A 22,130-nucleotide genomic window follows, 5' to 3' on the forward strand; every position below is an offset into this window, starting at 1 on the left:
TCGAAGGAAGGGAGTACCTTGCTTGCCTGAATCAGTAGTCCTAGCACTTAGCATAGTGCCTGCCATTAAGTAAGTTCTTAATGGTTTTTTATGCATCCTATCCATTCTGTTCCTCTCTGCGTATCCAGCCCCACATATTCTTCTAGGTTCTAATCACATATGTTCCAATGAGGTAATGTAAGCAGAAGCCCTGGGTGATGAAGTGAAAAAAAACAAAACAAAAAAACCCCCACTGGACGTTGAGTCAGAAGACCTAGGTTTGAATTCCAACTTTGCTATTTACTGGCTTTGTGACCTCGAGCAAGTCAGTTACTTTCTGACCTCTTCAGTTTCTTCATCTGTGAAATGGGTATAGTACATGACTTTTGTCCCAGAATTGATATGAAGAAAGAATTTTGTCAGTTGACAGGTGTTACATGTTTGTGAGCTTTTAAGTGCTTTGGAGCTAAAATTGGTCCCATCATTCCTATAGAAGGCACAGGCCAGATCCCGTCTGTTCCCTCTGGAAGCATGCTTCATGTCACCAGTCCACACTGATCCAGCTAATTCTGTATTGCCTTTAATTATTTGCTCTTCCATATGCATGTGTATCTTGTCTCCCTAACTAGATTCTAAGCTATTTGTGGCAGGCAATCATGTCTTATGTTTTTGTGTCCCCACATAATTCTTAGCACATACTAGGTGCTTATATATATATAGATGTATATGTATATATGTGTATGTGTATGTGTGTATATATTATATATATCTGAATACATATTTTACTTGAGGATAAACCAATAAAGAAATCTGCTGCTGAGATGGTGTAATTTCTTGATGATGCGTCCTAGTAGGAAGTGCCACGTCTATTGTATAATTTTGTAGTAAGATCATAGCCACAACCTGATGGTAGTTTCATGAGTGAGTAGCTGGTGAACTTCCGTTTTTAAAAGGCAGACTGCAAAAAGCTTTGCTTCTCTTTGCACGTGCTGTGTCCCCTTTCAGGCTGACTGCTGAGTTGCTGCGGCTCCTTTGTGCCGAATCCCAAGTGAAGGAGCAGGTGAAGGTGTACGAAGGCATCCCCATCCTCCTCAGTCTGCTCCATTCTGATCACCTGAAACTTCTCTGGAGCGTCGTCTGGATTCTGGTGCAGGTGTGTGAGGACCCCGAGACCAGCGTGGAGATCCGCACGTGGGGAGGCATCAAGCAGCTTCTGCACATTTTACAGGGGTAGGTCCTGGCGCCTCGTGCCGATTCATTAATTAGCTCATCGTTTAGAACTACTTTTGTCTCTTGCCTGTCATAGGATCTTTTTCACGCCATCCCTAGAGTCAAAACTGCAGGCATTCCAAGGGCAGTGGAGAGAGGCATGGTGGGTGTAAGTGAGATATGGCCTGTTGCCAGTTGGGGCTTGTGTAGGTGGGGCACAGAAGATCATGGAACATGGGGGAGGGGTAGTGAATGCCCAGCCCAAGCTTCCCACCAGTCTCCATGGACCGTTAAGAGACCTGAAGGAAAGCCTTGCTCACCTTAGTTGGGGGGAGTCTGGGAGGGCCCAGGCTGGAAAGGCATGGACAAGTTATCTGCCCAGGTGGAGGGGGGTACCCACACTGATGAAGTCACAGATTCTTTGCAGTATCAAGGTGTATTGTGTTTTACTGCTATTCATGAGGTCAGATACAGGTTAGCATATTGGCTCCAAGACATCACTGTGTGCGCCATTAGAATGTAAAACGCCCATGCCTTCTCCTCCTTAGCATTTCTTTTCTTTGTGCTCCCCACTCCACCCCCTTTGTCCTTCCATATCAAACCCCTAGGATGTGTTCTTGTAGCTCTGTCATCCCTTTGGGTTTGCCAGTGAGCTACTCAGGCTGTCTATCATTATCTTTCAACCTCTGGACTGGGTGACCCCACTTCTTTCCTGATTTGTTATTTCCTGGATGAGAGTCCTTAGAGCACAACTTGTGCCCAAGTAATTTCATATAGAAATGGTCTGCGGCTTCCTTTGTCCACCATGCTTCTCTCCATTGCCCTTTGGGTTGCCTTCTTCAGAGACTGTTATGGTTTGCCGTCATGGAGCACAGGATAAGTATTCTAGTGATTTACAAGAACAGATTGGGAAAATTCAAGGATGGCTTATTAAAAAAGATGCTTGGTGAAAAGAAATCAGTGATTGCCAAGAGCTAGGAAGGCTTCCTCAAGAGGAGGCTGTCCTCAAGACAGTGGCCTTGTCTCTTTTGACGGGGTTATTAAACTGGGTCATAAAGGGAATATTGCAGAAAATTATTTACCAAGATTTTGGCAAAGCTTGAGAAAGCCTCTTATAGCATCCCTGTGGAGAAGACGGAGGTGTGGGCAAGATGATGGCACCAGTAGATGGACTTGGAAATGGACGAGTACCAGACTCGAAGAGTAGTCTCAGATAGCTCAGTGGCTGCTGGCAGGAGGTGTCCAGTGGGTGGGAGCTTGGCCTGGGCTGCTTAAAATTCTATCATTGACTTGGGTAAAGGTATGAATGACATGCTTATCCGATGTTTGCGTGTGTGTGTGTGTAGGTATGAATTTATTTATACAAGCACTTATTGTCACTCCCTCCCATTCCCACCCTCCCATTGAATAATTTAAAAAAAACCCTAAAAACAAATGTGCATTAATTCAGCAAAATAAATTCCCAATTAGCCATGTCCAAAAATGTCTTTCTTATTCTGCATTTCAAGTTCATCTCTTCTCCAACAGGCCGATGGAGTGTTTCATTTTCCATCCTCTGGATTCCTGGTTTATCATTAGACTTCTAAAGTCTTTCAGAGTCTGATTGTTAGACCTGCAGTTGACAGAAATCTGGGAGGCATCTAGCTGACTCACTGGATGGTGGTCAGGATTAAAAAACGTCTCTTGACAGATTAAAACACGTGGCTGATTTAATAGTGTGAAGTTTAGTAGCATATTTGGATTCAAGAAATCAGCTCTCCTAGTAGAAGGCAGGAAAGGCAGACTTAAACAGCAGTATGCTTCAAAAAGACTTGGGGATTTTACTGCATTGCAAGGTCGATGTAAGGCAGGAGTTTGACTTGGCAACCAGAAAGATAGGTGGCGCAGTGGATAGAGCACTGGGCCTGGAGCCAGAAAGACTCATCTTCCTGGGTTCAAATCTGGCCTTAGACACTTACTATCTGTAAGTTTTCCTCCTCTGTAAAATGAGCTGTAGAAGGAAATAGCAAACCACTCCAATGTCTTTGCCAAGAAAACCCCAAATGGGGTCACAGAGAGTCGGATGTGACTGAAAAACTGCTCGATCACAACAGCAAAATGAATATTCTAAGAGAAGCACAGCTTCTACTAACAAGGGGGTGATCATCTGCTTCTAGTTTGCCTTGGTCGGACAACATCTGAAGCATCGTGATCAATTTTGGGTATCCCAGTTTAGGAAGGACATCGGCTACAGAGTCTTTAGAGGACAACAGCTGAGGTGGAGAAGGACATTGAGCTCTTTCTTTACATGTGAGGGCTGGTTGAAGGAAACAGAAATATTTAGTCATGAGAAGACTTGGGGTGGTGGTAGGGAGGGACATGATAGCTCTGTTCAGGTATCTGCATGAGAGATTGGCCTTACTATTTTGGCCCCAGAGTTCAGAACCAGATTGAATGATTGGCAAAGAGTTGTAGAGAGTCAAATGTAGGCTCCATGTCAGGAAGAACAGCTTTGTAATAAATAGTGCTATCCCCCAGATGGAAAGGTCTGGTCACTTTGGAGATCTTTGTGCAGAGGTTGGAAGACCATCTGTCAGGCATAGTGTGGTCACGAGCCTTTTTACAGCTATGGGTTGGACTAGCTGGTAACTGGGGGCCCTCGCAACTCTCAACTTCTGTGATTCTGTGGTTTCCCTTACAGTCATTTTGACTGTGTTTTTAGAATGTTAGAGCCATCTCTTAACTGATATCTTCTATTAGAACTAAGATGGGAAATCTTTATAATCCCAATTTTAAGAGAAAGAAATAACAACTTCCTTAGAGGGCACAGGCCATACATAAGACATGTAGCTATTCTTTACCTGCTGCCTTGATGCTCTGGTGAAAGTTATTTGATCCATGGGATATCTGGCTGCCATTGTGAAGAAAGGCATTTTCATGGCATATCACTGTATTAAAAAATAACACTATTCCTATAATCTCTTAAGTTTTTTTTTTTAATTTGAGAAACCACCTAAATATATCTCTTTTTTTCTAGAATAAGTTTATGAGTATCTAGTTTGTCAATATTTAATAAAGTATTAATAGTTATTACCTAATGCATCCCAGTCCATGATATCATTTCATCAATCATATGTTGGTGAAGTTCAAAGACCGTGAGATGCTTTACCAATCATAAATACATTACCTGCAAGTAGAAGATCTTTAGTCATTTTCCCATCATAATTTACATTTTATAAAATTATGAATGCCTGTATTAGGCATTTTTTTAAACCTGTAAATCTATCAAAGGAATTCAGTGACCCTGTAAACTATGATAATGGGAAAGAACAATTTGTTAGGAAGAGTCAAATTGAAATTGTCATGAAGTACATTACAATATGGCTCCTATAATTTGCATATTAGATAGATCAGAGTTTTCAATAATGTAGTTCTGCAAGCATTTAATAAAAACATTTCCACCATCACCTTCAGGAAAGTAGTATTAACTATTATTATCATAAAGCATATTGTGTGGCTGATAATTCATAGTTAACTAACAGTATTTCTTCTTGAAAGCCTTTCTGGTTATGATCTACAGCCCATAAAACTCATGCTAATTTAGCTTGGGCAACTCATCAATACTGAGATGACTGGATGTTGCTAAATCAATACTATTCAGACTCCTTTCTCCCTGGGTATATTAAGAAATCAGATTGTATAAAATAGTTCATTTTCTCTGAAGGAGTATCCTAAAATATACAGACAGAATTTAGATTTACTGCGAATAGTGATTTGGCTAATCATGTTTCTCATCTCATGAAAAAGAAATGCAAACTTGCAGCTCTTTGCAGGTTCTTGCTTGTTAAAATTACTGTATTATATTTCATTCAGTGCTATAACATTAACTGGTGCCAGTTTAAATTTTGCTGATTTTAGTGATTTTATGTGAAATTTGGCCTCTTTATCCCTGTATTTTCTGAATTAATTTCTTACATCCTGCTTGATTTTTTTAATGTTCCTTTTTAAAATTTCCTTTTCATTGTGTAGAATGTGGGCTGCCTTCTGGGATAGCTGCTGGGCACTCTGATTCTGTTAATAAAATATTAATTCAAAATTGCATCGTATTCAATTAATGCTTTAAAGACTCATCCTTATTCTCTTTTTGTGTATCGTATTGAGTTTAATTCAAAATAGGGCTTTTTCTCCACTCCCTTCATCTAAATGTATTTTTAGTGGTAAAGACTTCCTCTGTTTTTAAGGTGTATTTCATATAGGGGACCTGATACTATGGACCCAAAATCTGTGAATTATTCATTTAATGAAGGGAAAGATGATGAGTTCTGTTATGGACTTTTTGCATTTGAGATGTCCCCAGTACATCCAGTTTGAAAAGTCCAATAGGCAATTGGTGATGTGAGATTAAAACTCAGGGGAGACATTGGGGCTATCTGTAGTTATATTTATATGTATAGATAGCTATATCTGTGAGTTATCAGATAATGATGATAAATCCATGGTAGCTGATGAGCATGTAGATAGAAAAGAGTAGGGGGGCCTAGGAGAAAGATCCTTAGGGAATACCCACAGTTGGAGGGGGCATGACATGGATGAAAATCCAGTCGAGGAGCCTGAGAAGAAGCAGTGAGACAGATAGGAAGGAACTGGGAGAGGGCAATGTCATGAAAACCCAAAGAGAAGGGATTCTCCAGGAGCAGAAGGTGATCAACAGTCTCAAAAGTAATAGAAAGTTCAACAAGGAAAAGTGAAAAATGACTAGCAGCTTCTGCAGTTAGGAGAATGTTAGTAACATTATATGAAGTGGAAAGTGTCGTTGTGAGGGGAAGATGGTGAGTTTGTTTTGGGTTGTTATTGTGACATCCAAGTGGACATGTCCTATTGACAGATGGAGATGTGAGAATAACTTAAATGGTGAATGGTTGAATACAGAGACTCATCATTGTACAAGTAATTGGTGATCCCTTCAGAAAGGATCATTTCACTGGGGCCAAAGAGTGTGGAGGAAACTAACCAGAGGGCCAAGAACTGGGTCTCAGGAAACACAGCTGAAGATGTGATGAGTATTAGGATGTAGGGAAGGAGCAGTCAGATGTGGGAGAAAATGCAGGTACAGAAGGCAAGGGAGGAGAAACTTTGGGAAGGAGGAGGAGGAACCAGCGATGTTATTGTGACAGAGTCAGGAAGAATGTGGACTTAGAACAGACCGTTCTCAATGTGGACGTCACTGGCCTAATTAACATAGTTCAACTAGAAGAATGAGGTGGAAACCAAATAACAGAATTAAAAAGGAAATGAGAGGTGAGGACGTGGAGAAAGGGCATGTTATTTGAGAAATTTGGAAGTGAGAAGAAAGAAGTAGGAAAGTAAGGAAAGCTGTCAAGTGAAGGCGTGTTTTCCTTCAATGTGGGAGAGACCAATTTCTATATGAAAGAATAGTCTCAAAGGAATTGGAGAGACTGAAAATACAAGCCGGTAGGGGCAGCTAGGTGGGTCAGTGGATAGAGCACCGGCCCTGGATTCAGGAGGACTTGAGTTCAAATCTGGCCACAGACACATGACACTTGCTAGCTGTGTGACCCTGGGCAAGTCACTTACCCCCATTGCCTAGCCCAAACAAAACAACAACAACAACGAAACAAGCAAGGAAGAAGATGAGACAGAACAAGATTAGTCAGGTTTCCAGAAGGGGTGGGCGGAGGGCAGAGGGCAGAGGGCGGAGGGCAGAGGGCCAGATCACCCAGAGAGTCCCAGAAGAGCGCCTCTGCTTCCTTTGAGACAGAGAGCAGGATGAGAGAGAGATAAGGGATGGAGACGTGGAAAGAGGGCACAGTCATACTGGGTGGCTTCAGTCTTCCCTTTCAAGTCACAGGGGAGCTGTCAGCGCAGAGCGCGGTTAGGGTTAGGTCAGGGTGGTTCCACATTGAGAGCTTCCTGAGGGAACGAAGCCGGCCAGGAGGAAGACTCGGTGGACTCAGTCTTGAACTGTTCTTTTTTTCAAATGACATTTTATTTTTCCCTATTATATGTAAAAACAATTTTTAACATTTGAATAGTTCTTTTAAAGAAAGAATATTTTTTCCCCCAATTACATGTAAAAACAATTTTAACATTTGAACAGTTTTTTCTTACAAATATTTCTATTTCTTCCCAATTACATGTAAAAATAGTTTTTAACTTTTTTTTAAGTTTTGAGCTCTAAATTCTATTTCTTTCTCACTCTTTCCCCATCCGTGAGGTGGCAAGCAATCTGACATAGGTTATACCCATGCAATCATGTAAAACATTTCCATATTAGTCATTTTATGGAAGAAAACATGAACAAAAAAGAAGAACAGTGAAAAAGAGTATGCTTCGTTCTGTATTCATACGCCATCAGTTCTTTCTTTGGAAGCGGGTAGCATTTTTTATCATGTGTCCTTTGGGATTGTCTTGGATCATTATATTGCTGAGAACAGCTAAGTTACTCACAGTTGTTCATCATACAGTGTTGCTGTTACTGTATACAATGGTTCTCCTGGTTCTGCTCACTTCACTCTGCATCAGTTCATGTAAGTCTTCTCAGGTTTGGCTGGACAGTTTTGTAAGCAATGAGTGGTTCCCCTCCTGCTCACCTGCTCATATTTGCATTATGTTTTTCAGAGACAGAAATTTAGTTTCTGATCGCTCTTCCATTGGAAGCTTGTCTAGCGCAAACGCAGCAGGGAGAATCCAACAGCTTCGTTTGTCAGAAGATTTAAGCCCTCAAGAAATACAAGAAAATACCTTCTCTCTTCAGTCAGGTACAAACACATCAGTAAAACAATTGCCACTGTCAAGGAGTTTACACTCGAATGGGAGAGACCACAGGGCCACGCAGAAGTACGTGCAGGATAAATACAAAGTGATGTAAATACAAGGTGGTTTGGGGAAAAGGCCACCAGGCAACGGGAGGATGAGGAGTGGCAGTGCTCGGGGTGTGTCTCATAGGCAGGGCAATTTCCAATCTGAAATTTAGGGTTTTGTGAGGAGTTGTTTGGCTGTTGGCAATAAAATGTGAGTCAGGGATATAAACAATGTTTGTTGAAGTTATAAGGCTGCTTCCCACCTGTGCTTATTCACAGCCTTTTGGTTATTCTTCCTTACAGCCTGCTGTGCCGCTCTGACTGAACTGGTGCTCAATGACACAAATGCTCACCAAGTTGTACAGGTAGGGCGTCTTTTCTAAATCATCGGAGATTCGAGACTCATTTTTACACCTCACACATTTGAGGATGCATTGCACAGTAGTTTTCATATTCGTCACCCCCACGCATTCAACAGCACTCATTGGCTTCCAGTGGATTTTATTTAGAAAAACAAATGTGCACTTGACAGACACTGAAGAAGAGAGCAAACACTGTTTTATCTGATGAATCATTCTTACCTCCCTGCTGTTTGAATGGGCATTATAGAATAGCTCCTTTCATTTTCCTTATACATTTTTTCAAGTTAGTTTAAATAGTTAGAATTATACACATGCAAGGGCTGTTTAGAAAGTGAGGCTAAAAGGTTAATTATGGCTCTAGTTTGCAGAGTGTAATAATAGTTGTGGTAACAATGTTTTGCTTGTGTGTTAAATACTGTAAAATAGACTGACCCTTACTGTGACTTAATGTGACAGTTGTTAAAAGTGAATTCTGCCCTAGAATCATAGACCCCGGACAAAATTTGTGCTATTTGACTTTTTTTAGATTGGAAAAATTCCATTGCTTGAATTCACCATCAACTTCTTGAAATTTGTTTAGAGAATATTTTTCATCGACGTAGTGTATGAAAATTCAAAATGTGTCATGACTCAGGAAAGAAAACAGATTACCAGTGGTACCATAAAAAGTGAAAAGCCAAATTCTAACTGAGGAACTTACATTTCATTGACACTGAAGAACTTGTCCTGTACTGTGACAAATATTTAAATGTGTAGCACTGTGCCCCCTCCCCCCCCCCCCCGCTGCCCATGTTGATTCCCCAGAGAGCTATACAAGTATAAAACAATTTATAGGTGGATATCTGCCCCAAACCGTGGTTCTTGTGCCCGTACTGATATGTTTCTTTTTAACAGATCAATCTCAGGACACATTACTTAAAAACAAAAGACACTTAAGCAAATAGTATAGCCAAATAAGGGTATCTAGGTGGCTCAGTGGATAGAGTGACAGGCCTGGAGTCAGGAAGACTCATTGTCCTGAGTTCAAGTCTGGTCTCAGATACTCACTAGCTTTGTGACCCTGAGCAAGTCACTTAACCCTGTTTGCCTCAGTTTCCTCATCTATAAAATGAGCTGGAAAATGATCTGGCTAACCACTCTAGTATCTCTGCCAAGACAACCCCAGATAGGGTCACAAAGAGTTGGATGTGACTGAGATAAGTGAACCATAGCCAAATAGGTGACAAGACAGACTTCTTCCATAGACATAGCAGTGTACTCTCCCAAGATTATCAACAGCCCAAGAGGCTACTTCGGCAGGAAACACATGCATCTCTCCAGTCCCCTGTGTCAGGAAAGCATATGGCCCCAGGACTTAATGGGGGCAGGGTCATATCTTTCATGTTTCAAGGAAAAGAATTTCCTCTGGCCTTCCACTCTTGCTCTTTGCTGCCATCTGCTGGTATCCTGCTGTAATATGGCTTCTTAGGAGGGCTTTACTAACCATAACCCTACCTCCTATCATTGCTTTGTTTGAGAAGCCGAAATCCTGTCAAATCACCTTGGGATGCACTCAGCAAAGGTTCCATCTAGTGGCATGGGGAAGGGATTCCTTTTAACCCTCCTGAGGCCTCCTGATTGTCCTGCAAGCTATCTCGAGAGCAACACTGAAAAGGGCCAGGTGGGACAGGGAGAGCCCTCCAAGGAGCAGCCAGAATGCCTATACTCCCTTCACATTTGTTAAGTGATAAAGGTAGCAGTGAGTTGTTTTGTGTTTTAAAGATATGCACTAATTAGTTTCTTCATAAGAAAGTCAGTTTTTAAAAATACTTCAATCCATTTATTTTAATATAAAAACACATTATTTTAAATATGTTTAGTATATAAATGCAAAATGTATTAGTATGTAATATATAAATGTACAGAAAATATATAAAATACACAATATATAAGTATGCTTATAGTGATATAGATTATATATGTGTAATATGTAATATTGTATACAACACATATAATATAATAAATATATATAAAATGCATCATATAAATAATAGAAGCATATTATCTATGTATCTATAAAATATATGAAAAATTTTAATCCCATTCAATGGAGGCATAAAAATTTCCTTTAAAAAAAAAGTTTCCCTCCCGCATCCCCCAAGTCTGCATACATATTAGGATCCATTTTAAAATATTTTTACCAGGTATGCGATATTTATGGTCATAATTTCTTTGAAGTAAACAAAATCACATCAATATCTCTTCAGTGCTATTTGATTATAATTCTTTAGTGATGTTGTTGGTTTGTGTTTTGTAAAGGTGCTGTATCTTTTGTTTTCAGCTATATGGTCTTTCAGCCCATGGTCTTTGTTTAAAGCTGATTTACTAAGCTTTTCTGATTTTTAAATTGGTGTTAATTTAACATGCAGAGATGGGGTGGGAGGAGGTTAAAAGACATTTGAATCGTCATGGTCCTTCCTCCCTCCACTATCACCCAGTACAGGACAAGTTAATCAGCAGAAAGGAGAATGTCTTGAAGACCACTTAGCAGTTTGGAGAGGTATATTCTACACTGATGGAAGGAATAACTTCACCTGAGAAATCATGGATCTTTGAATTATTGAATAAGTTAATGTATAAAGTTGTTGCTGTACATGATTACATTTCTATCTCTTATCTCAGTATCGCCAGCGTCTGATAATGTTATTTGGCTTTTGTCTTACAGGAAAATGGTGTATATATAATAGCCAAGTTAATTTTACCAAGCAAACAAAAGAATGCAGCAAAAACTCATTTATTGCAGGTAACGAATGAATGAATGCATGAATGAATGAATGAATGAATGAATCAATCAATCAATAGACCAGCAGAGCACTTAATCATGTGCCTACTGTTGGCCAGGTACCGTGCTAAGGATTCAGACAAAAGCAAAATAGACCCTATTCTTAAAGAATTTGTGGTCTTTGGGGGAAAGCAGCATTTGTTGCATGTACACAGGGTGGTTTAGGGAGGGAGGGTGCTAACAGTTGGGCATATCGGGAAAGGCTTCTTGCAGCAGGTTGTGCTTTTAAGGAGTCTGTGAGGTAGAGGTGAGGAGGAGGAGAAGGCACATTTCAGGCCTGAGGACTGGCCAGTGCAAAGGTGCAGAGGCAAGAGATCGAGTATTGTATGAGAAGAGCAGCAAGAAGGCCAAGGTGTCTAGACTTGAAAGTGGGGGAAGGGAGCCGTGTGTGAGAGAGTCTGAAAAGGCAGGTTGGGGCAAGCTTGTGAACGCAGCAGAGCAACCAAGAGAGGCTCCCTGGAGGAGACAGGGAGCCACTGTGGCCTATTGAGTAGGGCGATGATACGGTCAGACCTGTGCTCGGGGAAGATCGCTTTGGCAGCTGGGTAGAGGGTGTGTTGGGGCAGCAAGGCCAGTTAGGCTATTGCAGGCCTCCCACCAAGAGGTGAGGAAGGCTTTAACCAAGGTGGTGGCTCTGTGAAGAGTGGGAAAAGAACAGCTTTGAAAGATGTGGAGGGAGAAGGAGCAAAACTGGACAGCCGATGGAAGATGTGGGCTGAGGAAGAGTGAGGAGCGGAGGGTGAACCTGAGTTTGAAAGTATAGGAAACTAAAGGATGGTGTGATTGGAATAAGGAAAGGTTTGGGGAAAATGAGATTTACTTTAATGGTGCTGAACTTGGGATATTTATTGGAAACACAGCTTGGAATGTCCAGTAGGCGATGGATAAGGCACTGGAGCTGAGGAGAGAGATGAGGGCTGAATTTATAGATCTTCTGGAAATCGTCTGCAGACAGACAATAATGAAACCTGTAGGACCTAATGAGAGAATGTAGAGGAAGAAGAGGAAGAAGCTGAGAGGATATTAATATGGATGATGAACCAGCAAAGGGGACTGAGAAAGATCCATTAGATAATCAGCAAGCTTTATTAAGTGCCTGTTGTTTGTTGGGCTGGGTGCAAGAACAATGAAATGGAATAATCCATGGGAGAGATAACAAGTACACATTCAGAATAAATGCAAAGGGAATAAAATGCAAATCTCTGCCAAGTAGTAAATACAAGGTAGTCTGGGAGGGAAGGCACCAGCAGTCCAGAGTCAGATCGGAGAAGAACCGACATGAAAACCCAGAGATTATGTTTAAAAAAATATTTCATGCTGAAATGTGTGCCACCTTAAAATATACTCATAAGCCTGTTGCTCCCAGGCTTAAGTATGTTATTTTTCTTTGTTGTTGTTCAGTCATTCGGTTGTGTTCAACTCTTCGTAACTCTATGGACCATAGCACACCAGCCTTCTTCTTCCACTACCTCCTGAAGTCTGTCCAGCTTCATTCGTTGTTTCCATGAGTCTGTCTCTCCATCTCATCCCCTGATATCCCCTTTTCCTTTTGCCTTCAATCTTCCCCAGCATCAGAGTCTTGTCTAGTGAGTCCCATCTTCTCATTATGTGGCCAGAGTATTTAAGCTTCAGCTTCAGGCTTTGACTTTCCAGGAAATAGCCTGAATTAGTTTCTTCAAGTATTGACTGATTGGATGTCCTTCCTGTCCAAGGGACTCTCAAAAGTCTTCTCCAGCACCACAGTTTGAAAGTGTCGAGTTTGTGGCCCTCAGCTTTCCTTATAGTTCAACTCTCATACGTTGCTGTTGGAAAAAAAAAAACATAGAAAAACCATATTCTTTCTTAGGCAAGTGTTATTATATACAGGTTAACCAGAGAATAAGTATTATGGACTTGCCTAGTTGGAAGGGATTGCAAGCCAACTTCTAACCTGAAGGCATAGAATTAATGAGATTGTTGCTTTGTAGAAAAAGGAAAAAAAAATCAACTTCTTTGACATCCTCCTAGGATAAGACAGTATGCTTTTCAGCACTGACATGAATCCATGGGTGGAAGTTACAGAGAGGCAGATTTCAGTTTGATCAATCAGCATTAATTAAGTGTCTGTTATATGAGAATCACTGTGCCCTGTAGGCACTGGAGATTTGAAAAGAAAGGACAAATTGCCTAATAATGAAAGTGATCTGCCATTAGAAGAGGCTGCTTTGGGAGGTGGTAGGTTTTCCCTCCTGTGGGGGTCTTTAAACAAAGACTCAGTTACTATTTGTCAGTCATGTTGTATGAACGATACTGTCCACTTCTGCCTCTGAAATTCTGTGATTCTGAGACTGAAGCAGATGGGCAGGCTTCCCTCAGACCTCACCTCACTGTGATTTGTAGCAGGCTCTTTTTGTACTCGTCTTTCCTCTGCTAATTGGGATGCTTTTTGGAGTAGAGCCTGGCTTGTCTTTCTGGCCCCACCGTAGGAGTTTAATAAGTGCTTGTTGAATTTTAACTTTGCAGGTCTTATGTCGGCAGAATTCATGTACTTGTGATGATGTGCATTGGGCAAGTACGTGACCAATTCAGTACATCGGTCAGATTCTTAAGGAACTTGAGTGTGTTTTGGGGACATGTCATTTCTTACAGTGGCGACTGGGGACTTTGAGGCCGATGTGGCGGCATCTGATTTTATATTTCGTCTTTTCTGATGTTTCCTTTTTCACGTAAACTGTACCACTATTGAGGGGCCATCCAGAAACGCAGCATCCATCCTCGCGATTCTTAAAATGTGTTTCCTCATGGACATTTTACTCTTTGGTGTGGTCGTGCTCCAACTGGCCCTTCTCATGAAGGATGGGGTAGTGGGGAGCAGGGCTAAGTGCCGGGGATACAAAAAGAGACAAAATACGGTGCCTGCCCGCAAGGAGCTTTCAATCTAATGGGGGAGATGGCATGAAAAGCAAGCTATACTCAGGATAGATAGAAGATAATTAACAGAGGGAAGGCACTGGAATTAAGAGGGGTTGGGGAAGGCCAGCCTCATATTGGAGGAACTACAGAAACTAGAAGATTAAAATCAAGTGAATGACAAGAGTAGAGTAATGGGTTGGGGGTAGGGCAGCTCCTAAGTATGCAGTACATGTGAGGCAGCCAGGTGACTGTGGGAGAAGGGATGGAATTAGAGTCTGGAAGACATGAGTTCTAATTCTGCCTCAGACGTGGATTAGCTGTGTGACCCTGGGAAAGTCACCTGACGAATAACAGCACCTTTCTTATAAGGTCGTTCTAAGGTTGAAAGGAGATATTTGTAAAGTGCTTAGCAAGCCTTGAGGTATTATACAAATGCTACTATTGTTATCTTTAATATAGAATGTCATGTGTAGGAAACCACTTGTAGGCCATTGTGATAGAAGCAGATAATGTATTAAAGGGAGAAATATGAGAGAAGACTGGAAAGGTAGGTGAGAGTTAAAAAGCAAATGGTTTTATAAGCAAAGGTGAGGGTTTTGTATTTTAGCTTAGAAGCAGTAGGCAGCTATTAATGATTTTGGGGCAAAGGAGGTGGCATGCTCAGATCTATGACAAAGGAATCTCAGTTTGGCATCTGGGTGGAGAAATCCAGGTGTTTGGTGAAGCAGGCCTGCTCTAGGGTAAAAGCTAAGTTAGTGTCAAAAGGGGGAAGTCTACTGAGAATATCGTGGAGGTATGATTGACAACATTTGGCAGCTGATTGAATATGGGGTGATGGGGGGAGATGGACGCAAGAATGACTCGAAAGTTGCATAGCTGTGTGCCTGGATGGATGATCATGCCCTCAACAGAAATAGGGATGTTTGGAACAGAGAGTGATTAGGGCGGCACATCAAGCTTCTGGGGTCACCTGCATAAAGGAGCCCATTGGAGTTCACCTGAGTGTGTAGAGAGAGAAGATAAGTTTGTGCTTTGTCTGGGATAGAGCCTTAGGGGCCACCCACTGTGAGTGGAAGGGAAGAAGGAGGATGATCTTACCAAGAAGGCTGAGAAGGAACAGTGTTAAGGATAGGACAAGTCAAGCAGGTGTATCCTGTGATTTAAAGGTTTTGTATATCACCTGATAGTATTCAAAAGCTTATTACTTATTTTATTTTACAGTGTTATGCTTTTAGAGCCTTGCGGTTTCTCTTCAGTATGGAAAGGAATAGACCTCTCTTCAAAAGGTACATGTTTGTAGAGTTTTAAATGCCAAGGAACTTGTTTTTGCTAAAGCTAGCATTCAATTTTAACTTGTTTATTAGGCCTGTTTTCAGATAAACGTTTCATGCCAGAGGAAAAATGGGGCCTGTTTTAGAGTTTTAAATGCCAAGGAGCTTGTTTTTGCTAAAGCTAGCATTCAATTTTAACTTGTTTATGGGGCCTGTTTTCAGATAAACGTTTCATGCCAGAGGAAAAATGAATCATGAAGATAGAAATCGGTTCATTGCTGGGAAAATTACCTTTTGCAAATAACTAATTATGGAAAAGTATAAATAACTGTCAATTGTGAAATCATAGAGACAAGCCACCATATGGTTATAAATTTTCTTAGTTGCCCATGACTAGAAGGACTTTTAATGTCCCCTTATTTTAAGTAAAAATTTAAATGCACATAAAAACAGTTACATTTATAAAATAGTCTTTGAGTTTTGTGTGTTCTGTTCATTTGAAAATGCCAAAGCTGATCTAATTGACTTTCCTTAATAAATAGGGGTAAATATTTGGGATTCAATAATCTCTAGAAGGTCATTCTGTAGAGACGTGGTTGGATGGTTATGAGTGATCATAACAGTTGGTGGGTTTTGCTCAGAATGACTGTCTTGGAGAGAACCTCCCCAGACAGGAAGTGTGGTGTCACGGAGAGCGTTGTGCGCTGAATTCCAGTTCTGACTGCCACTTCCTAGATGTGTGAGCTTGGTCAAGCTGCTTCCCCTCTGTAGGCCTCAGTGAACTCATTTGTAAAATGTCACGTTGGGCTAATTGAATCCCAAGGTTCTCGTAGCTCTAACCTTCTGCGATAGATGCATATCAGCACAGGTGCCAAATAATTATGGGGATTGGGGGAGAACCAACATTCTCCTCTATGAAGTATAGAGTCTAGTCAGCAAGCTAAGAATAAGACTTTGAACCCATGTAGCATCTTCTGAGAAGCTACGTTCATTCTGTTTCCACGATGTGCTTGAATTGAAGTGGCAGGTGAAGGGAGGAGAAAGGAAGAAAATGAAGCGGATGCTATTCTGCCTCTTGTCAAGAAGGCCTCAGATTACCCTACCTACCACCTTTTAGGGGATTTGCCTTATGGAACGTATCTCTTATCAGCCATCCCACTTCCTTGTTTTTTCTATTGAAATGATGTCAACCTTTTCAGAACTGGTAATGATTCCAGGGAAATAAATGGGAACAGACATTATTTCCCCTACTTTATAGGCAGATGAAGCATGCTGAGATTAAGCTATGTGCCCAAATTCACATACTAAGACAGTATATGGGGGAAAATACCCCTGAATTGATTAGGTCTACATAAAGCGTGTATGTATTTTTTTTTACATAGACTTTTCCCCACTGACTTGTTTGAGATCTTCATTGATATAGGACATTATGTACGTGATATCAGCGCTTATGAGGAGCTGGTATTAAAGTTGAATTCCCTGATGGTAAGTGCAGAGCTTTATCAGTACTGGGGTGAGTCTGCAATGTGGCCCGTTGGAGAATCGCCGTGGTCACTCCTTTCCTGTACGTTTTCTGATCAGGAGGATGACCTGAAGCAGATCGCTGAAAACATTGAAAGCATAAATCAGAATAAAGCACCAACGAAACATATAGGCAACTATGCCATTTTAGACCACCTTGGGAGTGGTGCTTTTGGATGTGTTTATAAGGTGAGTTTGCCTTTCATCGAACGACAGGTTGGGTGTTTGGGAGCGAGCTGGGCCTGGAGGCATAGAGCACTTGTACGGGTGGAGGTGAAAGGGGGCCCCTCTCTTTTCCTCCAACCGTGGTCTCAGTTGCTATTATTTCAGCTGATGGCTTTAGAAACTGGCCAGGAGTGTTTTGAGAATGACAGTCTTTATTTTTGTTTTTATTATTTTTTATATCAATTCTCACAAACAGCAGGCAGAGTGGTTCTTGCATTAAAGTGTGACCACAAGTCTATAATTTCACGGCCATCGGCCTGTCATTCCTCAGTCAGACTCTGCTGGACACCCCACACTGTAGAATGGATCATGGATGCTTTTAGCTGATCCCACTGAAGACGGGTTTGGAATAAGAATTTTAAATGCTCCGAGACTGACGGAGATGCCTGGGTTAATCCCAAGACCTTGTTTATGAACTTTCTTCACTCTCCCCTATCCCTTGTCTTTCTTTCACTTTGCCTTGTATTTTTTTTTTTTACAGGTTAGGAAGCGCAGTGGTCAAAATCTTTTAGCAATGAAAGAAGTAAACCTACATAACCCTGCGTTTGGAAAGGACAAGAAAGATCGAGAGAGCAGTGTAAAGAACATTGTCTCGGAGCTAACGATAATTAAGGAGCAGGTGAATGCCCTTATTTTTTGGAAACTATTGATTGACTAATGGGTATAATTATTGATTAAATAATCAATTATTGATTATTTGAAATTATTATTGATTAAATAATGAATGTAATCAGTACAGTAGCTCTGAGTTCTAGGCCTTGCTATTTGTATTTGTCACAGGGCTGGCCAGTGAAGGCTTACGCTGTGTGACACGTGTGGCTGGCCCAGCCAGGGGCAGTGGGAAACTTGTGTCTTGAGACATGGGATGCTGAGTAAGGGAGAGGCCTCCCTCCCTGTTCAGCATTGTCATGTGCTCCGGGAGCTTTTTGGTCTGTTGAGTAGGGAAGGAAAGCCCAGGTAAGGGAGAAGCCTCAGTCCTTCTCTCACCCAGGCTGATGGAGCCAGGAACACATGGTGCTGGTGTTTCTCTTTCTGAGTTATGGACTCACTTGGCCAACCCCCTCATGAGTTGTCAGATGGGTCCCCAGAACATAGCTGTCTGCAGCCCCCTCTTAGAGTTCTACCCCAAGATCACAGTGGTGAGACTATTCTAATGCACTTGAGGGGTGGGCAGCAGTCAGAGAAGACATATGGCCAAAGCTCCGGGGATGGGACCTTGCCAATGTAGAAATGCTAAGTTTCTTAGTTCCCATTTGAAAAGTGATTCACATACATTATCTCATTGGAGTCTTATAACTCTTTGGGGTAGGTATTAGATGGTGGTGCTAGTGATTGTTTTTAAAAGTCTGGGCCAGTGATTTCATCAATGTAGAGAACTTCTGGATTGGAAACTCCCCTCATCAGTGCAGATTGCAACTCATTTGTGATTCCTACTCTTATAGAGTTGTTTGGGCTACTGAGGAGTTAGGTGGCTTGTTCTCTGTCCCACCACTAGTTGGTGACAGAAGCAAGACCTGAATCCAGGTCTTCCTGATTCCAAGACTGACCTTATCTGTAAAATGAACTGGAGAAGGAAATGGCAAACCACTCCAGGGGCTCTGCCAAGAAAACCTCAGTGAGGTCACAAAAAATCAGACTCTGTGCCAGGGACTGTGCTAAGCTCTGTACACTGAAACAAAAAAATGACATCCATAGACTATGAATTATTAATGAAAATTGTTGGATTTCAAATTTGTAAATGAGCAAGATCATCCACCTGAAGTTGCCATATTTAGCTCCTCACTCCGTGGAATGATACTAATCAACGATGACTTGTTTACTAATAGAAGAGACACTCTGTATGCCGTGATGGTCCGTCCAGCATTGGAGTGAAACCTCTTTGTAAATATGTAAGGTTGTCAGAACATAATCCTGGCAACTGGCTCCCCTGTGTCATGCCCCAGGCTGCCTAAACAGTTTTGACCACTTGCTATTTGGTGAGACTTAATGTTTTTAGAGACTTGGGGGAAAAAGAGGATCCTTGGAGGACCTGATCAGTGGTGTCCATGACTTGTGAGTGACGTGAGGCTGTAATTACATAACCTGCTAACTCAATAATTAATAGGTGGGTGGTAAAGAACTAAGTCATTAAGGGAAAGGAAATGGAGGTCAGGTGAAAGCAGAATGTGTGTGTGTGTGTGTGTGTGTGTGTGTGTGTGAGAGAGAGAGAGAGAGAAGGAGGGAGAGGGAGAGAGAGAGAGAAAGGCGGGGGGTGGGAGACAGTCATGAAAATGCCCTTAGAGCAGGGCAGAAGTGAGGAAGTAGAGTCAAGGTCAGGGAGGGACCATACTAGGAGTCTGAATATGAGGCTCAGGTTGCTTTATGAAGGAATAAACAAGAAAAATGTAAGTGGTTGACAAGTTGGGGTGACCTTGGCCTTTGTTACCACCATAGAATTTGTCGTTATCAAATTACCTCTTGGTGGTTGTTCAGTTGTTTCAGTTGCGTCCAACTTTCTGTGACCCCATTTGGGGTTTTCTTGGCAAAGGTACTGGAGCGGTTTGCCATTTCCTTCTCCAGTTCATTTTACAGATGAGGAAACTGAGGCCAGCAGGTTAAATGACTTGCCCAGGGTCTCAGGGCTAGTAAGTGTCTGAGGCCAGATTTAAACTCAGGAAGATGAGTCTTTATGACTCCAGGCCTGGAGCCCTGTCCACTGCACCATCTAGCTGTCCATAGATTACCTAGCTTCCAAATAACTTCCCAAACAACTCAAGTTAATTAATCTATTTTTTTTACAGCTTAAATTGGGTGGAATCTCAGAGAATTTTAGTTTTGTAATTACCTTTTTTTTTTTTGAGAGATAGGGAAACTTGGATAGATAAAATAGGGGGAAGACAATTTGGGAATTTAAAAATTTCCAAATTCAAATTTTAAAATAAAACCTCCATGAATCTCAGTTTCTTCATCTGTAAGATGAGGGGGTTAGGTTCTCTCTAAATTGTGTGTTATATGATTCTATATGATTAAGTGATTATCAATACAGCATAGTTAACTAGACTTCTTTTGAAGGCTATATTTTAGGAGATTTTTGTACTGAGATAATATTTTATTGACTGTAGCATAAATAAAAAAGATCATGATAATTTCAGTGAGACTTTACAACTTGTAAAATATTTTAAATTTCTTATTTTCCTGTTTGAAGCCTAGCTAAAATTTTCCATGAGATATTTTCAGATATGATTTTTCTAACCCATCCTCTCACACATTTTTCATTTTTTCTCACAGCTTTATCACCCCAATGTTGTACGCTACTATAAAACTTTCCTAGAAAGTAAGTATATTACCACAGTATTTGTTATTAATGAAAATATTAATAACTTATAAACAATAAAATCATGGGTATTGGTTTATAATAGGGAGCCAGGAATAATAGAGTATTTTAATTAACAATGATACTACATTATTTAATAATATTTATGTTTATTGTTTTATATTACACAATTTCAGTCATTGAGTATTTACTGTGCCTATTATGTTGATAACATAACATTGTGCCAGGTGCTAGGTGCTGTATAGGTTATTGTCTCTATTGAATGCTGTTGCCTTTTCATCCTTTTGTGTGTAGATGACAGGTTGTACATAGTTATGGAACTCATAGAAGGGGCACCTCTTGGAGAACATTTCAGTTCTTTGAAAGAGAAACAGCACCATTTTACTGAGGAGAGGATATGGAATATATTTATACAAGTAAGGATTCACGTTGAATGTGATTATTTATAAAAGACACAAAATGGCATAATTCTTTTGAGTTCCTTTCTTGGAGACATGCAAGTTTACCAATCATTGAGGTAGCTCTATCTCTGTCTCTTTCTCTATCATCTCTCTGTCTTTGTCTATCTCTATCATCTTTGTCTTTATCTGTGTTTCCATCATCTTTGTGTTTGTCTCTCTATCATCTCTGTCTTTGTCTGTCTCTGTCGTCTTTGTCTCTATCATCTTGTCATCACTATCTCTACCATCTTTGTCATTGTGTCTATATCATCTCTGTCTTTGTCTCTTTCTCTGTCATCTCTGTCTCATCTCTTTCTTTGTGATATAGCTGAGTCTTTATCTATGTCTATGCCTTTGTCTGTCTGTATTCCCATTTACATCTACCTGTATTTATACCTACATCTGACCTTGTCCAAGGGTCTTTACCCCTGCTTCAGCATCTCCACCTCCACCTACATGTCTACATTTGTCTTTATGTCTATATTTCTGTGTGGAAAAATAAACCCATTTCTGTTTCTTGTTTCAAGCTGTGCCTGGCTCTTCGTTACTTGCATAAAGAGAAAAGGATTGTCCATCGAGACCTCACGCCAAACAATATCATGTTGGGGGATAAGGACAAAGTAACCGTCAGTAAGTACAAATTCTGAGATTCCTTGGAGGAAAGTTTCTTGATATTGTCCTGGATCAGTGAGTCAGACTTGCCCCAAGTACCTCTGGAGAATGAGGCCCCATACGTGGGACCCATAACGTAGCTGCTACTGCCCTTATTAACCTCCTATTGACCTGAATGGGATATGGCAGTCTCTCAGCTGGCCTGTTGCTTCCAAAGGTCAGGAATCCGGCTCATTCTCAGTAGAAAGTTGACTCCAAACAGGCTTATCTCCTTTCCTCTCCAGTTCCATGGATGACATTTCACTGTTTAGCTATTTATACCCACTCCATGTAGGCTTCAAAGAAACCCGAACCTCAACAACTTCTCCCCACCCCCCAATTTAAGCCATTGTGAAATTCTAAAGATAACCAGTCTAGAAAGTGTGTGTGAAGTTGGTAAACCATGCCAAATTTATTTGAGAAAGAGTGCGTGGCATTTGAACCCATGAAACAGAGTTGGACCATTGTGACGGTCAGTGCAGCATTGCTGTGGCTGGGGTTGCATGGCCTTTGGTGCTTTGTGAGTTAATTCACATTTTTTGTAGTGAGCCTTAGGGCTTACTTACTTAGATTTCAAAGTTATGAGGTACCTGATGGGCATCCAACTTGAACCTCACAAAAGCCTTTTGAGGTAGGTAGGACACCA

The 22,130-nt window shown here is 41.1% G+C and overlaps 1 protein-coding gene across 8 annotated transcripts in view; it reads left to right on the top strand.

Annotated features, from left to right (window-relative positions):
- Nucleotides 1–22,130, top strand: part of NEK10 (NIMA related kinase 10) — a 242,095-nt gene that overhangs the window by 69,369 nt on the left and 150,596 nt on the right. For all 8 annotated transcript variants that reach the window (XM_020993333.2, XM_078151319.1, XM_078151323.1 and 5 more), the window contains exons 12-22: nt 985–1,209; nt 7,807–7,946; nt 8,292–8,353; nt 11,055–11,132; nt 15,285–15,349; nt 16,717–16,819; nt 16,916–17,044; nt 17,562–17,699; nt 20,348–20,393; nt 20,688–20,809; nt 21,361–21,463. In XM_020993333.2, coding sequence (XP_020848992.1) covers nt 985–1,209; nt 7,807–7,946; nt 8,292–8,353; nt 11,055–11,132; nt 15,285–15,349; nt 16,717–16,819; nt 16,916–17,044; nt 17,562–17,699; nt 20,348–20,393; nt 20,688–20,809; nt 21,361–21,463 — 1,211 coding nt within the window. The remainder of the gene's footprint in view (nt 1–984; nt 1,210–7,806; nt 7,947–8,291; nt 8,354–11,054; nt 11,133–15,284; nt 15,350–16,716; nt 16,820–16,915; nt 17,045–17,561; nt 17,700–20,347; nt 20,394–20,687; nt 20,810–21,360; nt 21,464–22,130) is intronic.

This window comes from Phascolarctos cinereus, unplaced genomic scaffold (assembly GCF_003287225.1).
Source record: "Phascolarctos cinereus isolate Bilbo 61053 unplaced genomic scaffold, phaCin_HiC Scaffold_1;HRSCAF=81, whole genome shotgun sequence".
Taxonomy (NCBI): Eukaryota; Metazoa; Chordata; class Mammalia; order Diprotodontia; family Phascolarctidae; genus Phascolarctos; species Phascolarctos cinereus.